Source organism: Triturus cristatus, chromosome 10, assembly GCF_964204655.1.
Source record: "Triturus cristatus chromosome 10, aTriCri1.1, whole genome shotgun sequence".
NCBI classification, from domain to species: Eukaryota; Metazoa; Chordata; class Amphibia; order Caudata; family Salamandridae; genus Triturus; species Triturus cristatus.
The window spans coordinates 376,111,488-376,120,410 of NC_140593.1; the positions used below are offsets into that span (position 1 = coordinate 376,111,488).

Here is an 8,923-nt window from a genome sequence, read left to right on the forward strand (position 1 = left end):
TTGTTGGACTCTTTAATGAAGATAGCAGGCAGGATTGTCCTTGATCGATTACAGGGATGGACCGAGGAAAACGGCATCCTAAGTGATACCCAATATGGTTTTAGAGCTGGCCTAGGAACCCATTTTGAATTTAAACATTTTGGGCCATATGTAGGTAGAATGGAATTTGCGAATCGGAAATTGCGATTTTTCGCGAATCGCAAATTCCGAATCGCAAATAGCTATGTAGGTAGATTTTAGCGAATAATTAGCGATGCGCAAAAATTCGCAGAATTATTTTGCGATTACCCTAATAGCGATTCCTTAATTGCGAGAACGCTATTAAGGAATCGCAAATCTGGGAATCTGCAATTCAGGTGCAGAATGATGACATCACAACCAGGAAGTGTGACTGCCCATGCTGCACCTGATTGCCAGCAGCTGTGTGTGAGCCAGTAGCTGTTTGAGAGCCTGTGTGGAGAGGAGAACAGTGAAGCTCTGCATTTGAAAACCAGTCAAATGGATTCCCAGGGGACTGAAAAGCAGCAGGAGGAACCATCAAGGAAGAGGAAACAGAAATTCAGTGAGAGGGAGCTGGAGGTCCTCACACAGGAGGTGGTCAGCAACCATGATCTCCTATTTGGGAAAAGTTCCCTGAGAGTACCTGAGGCCAGAAAGCGCAAGATTTGGAGTGACATCCAAGAGAAAGTGAATGCCATTGGTGTCACACACCGCAGTGTGGAGGACCTACGTAAAAGATGGTATGACATGCGGCAGAGGTCAAAGGAGAGGGTGGCAACAAGACTGGCAGAGGCTAAAAAAACCGGTGGGGGCCCTTCCACTGCAACCGAACCGACACCCCTGGAGGAGCTGGTGGAGGGCACACTGCAGCCTGAGAGCGTGAGTGGAGTGGCTGACCTGGACAGCTCAGAACACCCAGACACCAGACAAGGTAAGGTGCATGGCAAGACCCCCTGCTACATCCCCAAACCACCCACATCCCCCAAAAGGCAACCTGACTGCAACTCCAGTAAATGTCACACAGCACACACAGTAATGCATTATGGGAAACGTAGTCACATGCACTGATAACTGTGCCAGTGAGACACAGACAGGTGGAATAGGAAGGACTCCATCATGCAGAGATAGAAATAGACCGATAGTACCCATGAGATTCTATTGCTTGAAACTAATGCATGACAAATACCACACAGGACACAGTACTAATGTGTGTCATTTAATCCACAGCACCACCACCAACACAGGATAGTGAGGCTGAATGTGAGCCAACAGTTGAGATGGAGGACCAGGCATGCCAGAAGGATCAGGGCGCAGCCACAACTGCCGACACAGCACCATGCAGGCGTCGCATAATTGTCCCACCACTACCACTGTTGGAGACACAGGCACCAGACACAGCAGAGGAGCAACAGCCAGTGCACAGGCAGCGTGCAGGACTGCAACAAACACAGTCCCCTGAACAATCAAGAGTAGGGAGAGGGATGAGACGCAGGGAACGGCCGTCCACCAGCACTGCTCCTGTTGAAGAGGACACGGTGTTCTCGGGCCTGGAGGGCAGCATGCTGAAGCAGCAGCGCCTGCAAGTGAAGGGAATCAGGTCAATACAACGGCAGCTGACAGCACATAACCACAACATGACCGAGTTGCGCGCAGGAGTGATGGCCATGACTGGTGCATTGGAGGGACTGTGCAGGGAGATAGCGAGGGACAGGGCAGCGCGGCGCCGGGACAGACATCGCCTTCACACACGGCTGGACCTATACACAAGGGCTGTGAACCGCCACACAACCGCCACATCCTTGCTGGCCAGAAGATGTGTTGGCATGCAGCGCGAGATGGCCCACTGCTGCCAGGACGTGGGCAGTGTCTTGGTGCAGGTCACACATGCGGTGGACCAGATGCGCGCAACCGCCACAGGTGGCATAGGTGCACTTGCAGCCACGGACACTGATGAACAATCGAGCAGGAGCAGCATCACTCCCCCAATACCACAGGAAAGACGCAGGAGTGCACGACAGAGCACAGTGGAGGATGAGTCAAGGGAGGGCACAGCGCGCACACAGCGAGGCGCACCAGGCCGTGCACGTAGGAGGTGAAGGGACACAAGGGACTAATGGCCATGTGTGATGCAACACAGTCCATGTAGACTCAGTGTCTGTTGTTACTCTTTGCACTGTGACACAAACAAGTGCATGCAGGGACTTTAACGTCACAACGTGAGATCACTCAATGCCTGATGACACAGAAATAAACATCCCTGTCAGTCACCAATCAGTGTCATTGTGTCATCATTACTCACTTAGAAGTAGTTTTGGGTGATCTCATCACGTCTCATACGTCCGGCAGCTGCACCAGCACCTCCTGCGGGAGCGCGATGTGGTGCTGCTCCATCCTCATCTGATGATTCAGAGTCTGTCAGGTCCACTGGGGTTCCTTTCTTGGTAGCGATGTTGTGTAGCATTGCACAGGCAACCACTATTTTGCAACACGTCTCAGGGCTGTACTGTAGCGCTCCACCACTCTTATGGAGGCATCGAAAACGGCTCTTTAGGATTCCAAATGTCCTCTCAATGGCACAGCGTGTAGCTCTGTGTGCGCTGTTGTACCCCCTCTCACCTGCAGTTGATGGATTCAGGTACGGTGTGAGGATGTAGTCTCGTACAGCATACGCACTGTCACCTGCGGGGCATAAGCAGATTAATGTTCAATAGTGTCCTGCCACTGCATCACTCTACTGCCTCTGTGTGTGTTTAACAGGCATTTACCTAGCAGATAGCCCTCTCCAAAATCACCATTTGTGAGTCTGCGATGTAATGCACAGTGGCGAAACATGAATGAGTCGTGTGTGCTTCCAGGGTATTTGGCCACAATATCAGTGATTAAGTGTTGGGCATTGCACACTACCTGGATGTTCAGGGAATGATATGACTTTCTGTTGCGAAATACATACTCATTATGTGAGGGGGGTGAAATAGCGATATGTGTCCCATCTATGCAGCCAATGACATGGGGGAATTGTGCAATTTGGTAGAAATCTTGCTTGGTCTGATCCAGTGCCTGTGCTGTGCTAGGAAATTGTATGTGGTGATGCAGCCTCTGTACCATTGCATCCAGGAAAGCGTGGAAGAAGCGCGAAAGTGCACTTTGGGAGACACCTCCTGCTGTGGCAATGACCCCCTGGAAACTACCTGATGCCAGGAGGTGCAGTGAGCACAGCACCTGTACATGGGTGGGAATGGAGTGTGCCCTGCGTGTGGGGTGGTCAAGTATGGGTGTCAGTTCAGCAATTAAATCCAGGATGCTGTCTGGGTGCAGCCTGTAGTTGACATGGATCTCCTCATCGGTCACTTGGAAGAGGGTGATGCGTGCTCTGTAGATCCTTTCCTGGCGTCTCCGTCTCTGTGTGGCATCCCTGATTCGCAGCCTCCTGGCTATCACGTACAGCCCAGCCATGGTGGAAAGGCCCTGTGGCATTGTGGGCCTGTTTAAATAGGTTGCAGTAGGTTACCACCTGCTCAGTGTTGATGGTAATTGGGAAGTGCAAAATTGCGAATTTTGCATAATCGCTATTTGCGAGTTTTCTGAACATGTCATTTTGCGCTATCGCTATTTGCGAGTTCGGTAACAGCGATTTTCGCTAATACTGGTGCGCAGACTGCGATTACGCTGATTTATTCGCAGACTCCACTTTCCGCAAAATAGCTAATCGCTAAATTAGCGATTCGCACAGCTCTTCTGCGTATACCTTTCCTACATGGCTCAAGTATGTTTTGCGATCGCAAACACCCAGATTCCTGCGAATCGCACTGTTTGCGATCGCAAAACTGTTTCCTACATATGGCCCTTTAATCGGTAAATACACGCAGGCCAAAGCAGGGAGATTCTACCCAGCATTCGTAGACCTCACAGCTGCCTGTTCTTAATGAACTGAAAGGTGATCCTGTTTTAATCCAGTTTTTAAGACAGCTATATGCTGCAGCTACTGCAAAGGTTCGTTATGGCACAGAGGGAGAGTGTACTGCCCCTTTCAATATAGAACGTGGCGTAAGGCAGGGCTGTGTTCTAGCACCACTCCTGTTCTCTTTATCCACCAACGCCCTGGAACAGGAGTTGGTGCTACACACTAGGGATCCGCCATTTGTAAAATCCCGCCCGATAGCATCTCTCCTCTATGCCGACGATGCAGTGCTTATGGCCCGCACCCAGGTTGGACTACAGAGGGCTCTCTCCTTCTACACTACATTCATGGACAGGCTCAGTTTAAAATTAAATGCCAAGAAAAGTTTTGTGATGTCCTGTGGGAGAGTGAAAAATAAGAATAGAAGTTTCCAGGCGGGGGGGGGGGTGCAAGGTGGAACCTATTACTTCTTTTACTTATTTGGGTGTCCTCTTTGACAGAACAGGCTCATGGGCCCCAGCAGTTAAGGCCAGGTCTCTACTTTTTACGAAGTCCATCGCGGCTCTTTCAAATTTTTCCAAAAAGTTAGGAAAAAGACCGCCAGAAATTTTATTGAAGAATTACCAGGCAAAGTGTGTGTTAGCGTAGCAATCTACGGGGCAGCTATCTGGGGATTTCAAGATTGTACATCAATCCAACGTATGGAAAATGCCTTTCTGCGATTTATTCTAGCCGTTCCAACTAGTACACCGGTTTTCAATTGCCACTCTGAATTAGGAGTCGTCTACATCTCTGACCTAATTAAAGCTCAGCCGGCACTGCTCTGGCATAGAATTTGGACCGCAGAGAGTACGGGCCTTAATAGGTAAATAATAAAGGACGCAAAGAGTTTAGAGAATGCCCGCAAAATTTTATGGTTGAAATATATCGAGAATTTTATGCAGGACATTGGTCACCCTGAGTATTTTAATTCGCCCGACAGTATGAACCTTATCAATCGGAAGGAGTTTAAAAAAGTCTGTATGACCCACCTAGAAGGAAACAGGTTGATGCTTGAAATGAATAAACCAATGGTGGCCAGTCATCAATTAATTAATACAACGTGCAATATTCAACCTTATTTGTTATACGTTCTGGGTGGATATGACAGATACCTCCTGACAACATTTAGGTTCGGCTCTTTCCACCACTTAATTACTTACCCAACTATCAATGATTGGTAAAGAGATCTATGGCTATGCCCCTGTGATAATGCTCCATCCCAAAGCACGATGCATGTGGTCCTTTTTTGTACGTTTTATACTAACGAGAGGCATAGATGGTTAATACCACTTTTAAAACAGGGAGGTTGGAGGCAATGCCGCCCTGCTTTTATGTATTTACAACTGTTGGATAATTGTTTTTGTACTGGATCTATGGTGGGCTTCTTAAAGAGTGTATTGAGGACCAGGAAAAATCAAATCAATTGAATTATGAGAAACGTGCTGGGCTGGAATAAATTAGTACGAGGTGGATTATTCGGGAAGTTATGGAATGTTCATATGCTTATTTCTTTTTTTTTATATAGGATTTTACCTACGAAAGTTGAGGACTGATGAATTGTAATATTAAACAGCTGATGATGTATTCTCTTTTTAAAATGTTTGCTTTTATGATTTTAATGTTTAAAATCGAATAAAGCTTGTTTTGATTTGATTAGTACCCAACTCAATGGTACTCATTTTATTGACCTCAGAAGGATGAAAGGATGAGTAGACCCGCTGGGATTTGAACCTGTGACCATGAGGTCGAGCACAGGCCCCTGCAGTGAATGCATTAGTCCACTAAGCCTCCAGACCCAGAATGCCCACACTTTATGCAAAGTCCTGCAAAGTTGCCCATAGCAGTTCTTAAATACACTTTACTCACTGGTCCAAGGCATTCTCCAGACCATATATTTACAAATAACAACCATACTACATATTGTCCTGGGAAAGGGCTTTCAGATATTGTGGGCCTAGAAATAGACAAAAACAGCTGCCCAGACGAGAGATTTTGAGTATGGTTCAGTATCTACATTAAATAAGCAGCATAAAGCAGCTACTGCAAAAAGACGGAATGAGATCATTACTCAGTATTTAGCACGGTAGCTCTAGTAGCATCTATGAAGTATTGTACATCCTTCTGGTCTGCTGTAATTGCCATTGGAACCCTAAACCAAGCTGTGACTCTGACTAGTTGTCACATCTCTAGTGGAGCATGGGTGGCTCATTTTTTTTAAAACATGCTCTGCCATTGCAATGGCCACGCAGCCAGCATGATTGGCAGTAAGCATCCGGGCATACTGGTTTCATTGTCTGAAGTTGTTGACTCTATACAACAGACCATTAGTGGGAAGGCACCTGGGCCGGATGGAGTCCCTATAGTTATGATTAAGTGTAACATTGAGTTATGGGCGCTGCTATTGACTAACGTTTTCAACAACCTTGCATACTCCCTGGTACCGAGTTCATGGACTACTTCAAACATTGACTCAATTTTTTAAAAAGGGAACTGGTCTCATCCTAGTTGCTATTGCCCTATCTCACACGTTGATATATTCGTCAAAATACTAGATAGATTTATTTATAACAGGATTAATGAATGGGCGTCAGAAAATGCTATTTTACATTGCTGCAAGTATGGCTTCAGAAATCGTCTAGGCACCATCAAGCAATGTTTGAAATTAAATCTAATTATTGGCAAGTACACAATAGCTAAACAAACTCCACTGTATCTTGCATTTATGGATTTGACCTCGGCATTTGACTGATGAAGATGAAAGCCAGTATAAGGTTTTGGGTAAATGGCAATCTTTACAATGAGATCAAAATCTTTTGAGGGTTGAGACAAGGCTGTGTTTTGGAACCCTTACTTTTTAAACTCTATGCAACAAGTTCAGCCCCTATCTAACCACTATTAGTCCTGATGTCCCCAAGGTGAATGGTAAGGTAAGGTAATATTTTATTTGCATAGTTAATTAAAACCATTGCAGTACAAACATCAAAATTTAAAAGTAAATCTACATGCTTGATAAAACCAGCGTATTGTAATCACAATTTCTCATTTCATTTTAAAATTGCAAAAATGCATACTTTTTGGATAACCTCGGAAATAGATACAGTTTTGTTTTATAATATTATCTAAAAAGCAATTAGGATTCAAGTTTTGGCCTTTTCTTTTCCACCACCTTCATAAACTTCACAAAACTACAGTTCAACTGTGGATCCTGGGGTGCAAAGCAGGTGAGAACTGCTTGTCTTCGTGAATGTATCCCTCGCTGATTAAAATGGCGTTTCAGCAGATGTTTTCATTCATCCAACAATTTGTCACTGGAGCATAACAAGTGCAGCATATCCTCTGGCACTGAGCCACATAACCGGCAAAGGGAGTCCGCTTTGTCTTTTTGCCAGTATGGGAAATGTCGGATGCAGGGTAACAAGACCAGCCTGTACCTTAAAAACTTAATTTTAGCGGTTTTAGCATAACCCAATCCAAGGTAACTCTGTGCTGCTTGTGTTGAATAAGAGTTCAGGATCATCCAGCCATGTGACCTTTTTGTGAGGGCTGCCGTATCTTCAACCCACGAAAGTTGTTTGATTGTTTTCTTGACCAGGTTTTTAAGCGTTGTATGATTTGTGAGGGTATCCCAGAGCTGCTTTAAGCCTGTATTCGCCAGGCTACTTTTAAGATACTAGGCAGCTGGTGAGGCAGGGTGTTGCTCTAGCTCCTTCCATAGATACTCATTTAGAGATACTTCTTTGAATTTTCGCACATTGTCCCAGATAGTTATGTATGCCCCCTGTCTTGCCAGGTGTTGTTTCTGGACACCGAACTCTAGCCTAATTTGTGCCGGTGAAGTTCATTTGGGCAGGCTAAAGATAATTCTGTATGCAGCTATGACTGTATTATCGAGGGTCTTTTCGTCTCTGCCTCTCTGTACTTTACTCCCATAAGTGATTGTTGGCAGGAGTTTAGCTCGTATTACTTGCACCAGAGGTGTAGAAGGGAGGGCCCAGTAAGTTTGCTGTTTAGTGCTTTTAGAGAGATTGATTAGGCAAGACATTTGCCTCTAATGCTGGTTTTCTGTATAGTAAACTGCCCACTGTTATCGATTTTTACTCCTAGGTGTTTGTACACTGAAGTATCCTCAATTTGAGCATTGTTCCAGTACCAGGACGACGATTTTTTCCTGTTCTTACTGATCGTCATTGTCTGTGTTTTCTCCAGGTTTATAGTCAGTTCATTTGCTTCAGAGTAGCTATGTGTAGCATTCACAAGGTGTTGTAGCCCTACCTATGTGTGGCTGATTAGGACTATATCATCTGCGTAGAGAAGACACGGTAATTGAAGCCCTCCTAACTTGGGGGCATGAGAGTTACAGCAGTTTAGGATCGGGATAAGATCTCCTAAAAACAGATCAAATAGTGTAGGCGCCAAGACACAACCCTGTTTAAGGCCTTTGTTGGTTGGTGTGCGCCTTGACAGGAGTAAACCGTCACCCAGCTTTATCTGAACCCATGTCCCCGTGTGAAGGTTAATCAGCAAGTCTAACAAGGTGAATGGTGCTTTAGTCCCTACCCTGCTATATGCTGATGATGTGTTGCACTCCGAAAGCTCTGCGTTTGCTAATGTCCTCCTTCACTCAATTCATGGCAGATCCTGATCTTCAAACAAACTTTTCACAGTCATATATTATGTCCTGTGGTACCCAAATGTATTCATGTTTACCCTTGCAGTTGGTATTAACCATTTAAGAAAAACGAGTACCTTCTCCTTTGCTGGGGTTATCTTCGATTCAGCTAGATCTTGGGCACATCAGACATCAAAGGCTGAAGCTATCTAGGGCAGTTGGCTCCCAATTTATTTCATTTCAGCCCCCTCGGGGGGCACTCTCCCCACTCCTGCAGATTTATCTGACCCAGTGTGTCCCTGTGGAAACATATGTGAATGAAGTATGGGGTATTGCTAATTGCGAAGCCATTCAGGTGGAGGAAAATTGCTTTT

General features: G+C 45.6%; 1 protein-coding gene and 1 long non-coding RNA gene across 2 annotated transcripts; one reads left to right on the forward strand and one right to left on the reverse strand.

Moving 5' to 3' along the window:
- Positions 1–321: 321 nt before the first annotated feature.
- Positions 322–2,305, forward strand: LOC146789457 (uncharacterized). Its single transcript, XM_085631605.1, has 2 exons — positions 322–931; positions 1,228–2,305. The coding sequence occupies exons 1-2, from the start codon at positions 499–501 to the stop codon at positions 2,094–2,096; spliced, it is 1,302 nt and encodes a 433-aa protein (XP_085487731.1). The 5' UTR covers positions 322–498; the 3' UTR covers positions 2,097–2,305.
- Positions 1,207–2,436, reverse strand: LOC146789458 (uncharacterized). The gene is made up of 2 exons (XR_014970099.1): positions 2,300–2,436; positions 1,207–1,577 (listed from the first exon to the last, which is right to left on the reverse strand). It is a non-coding gene; the product is annotated as an uncharacterized LOC146789458 (long non-coding RNA).
- Positions 2,437–8,923: the final 6,487 nt, after the last annotated feature.

Coding starts and splice junctions, on each gene's coding strand:
- LOC146789457 (XM_085631605.1), top strand. CDS start 499: ATGGATTCCCAGGGGACTGAAAAGCAGCAGGAGGAACCATCAAGGAAG. Junction 932..1,227: donor ACACCCAGACACCAGACAAG/GTAAGGTGCATG, acceptor TTTAATCCACAG/CACCACCACCAACACAGGAT.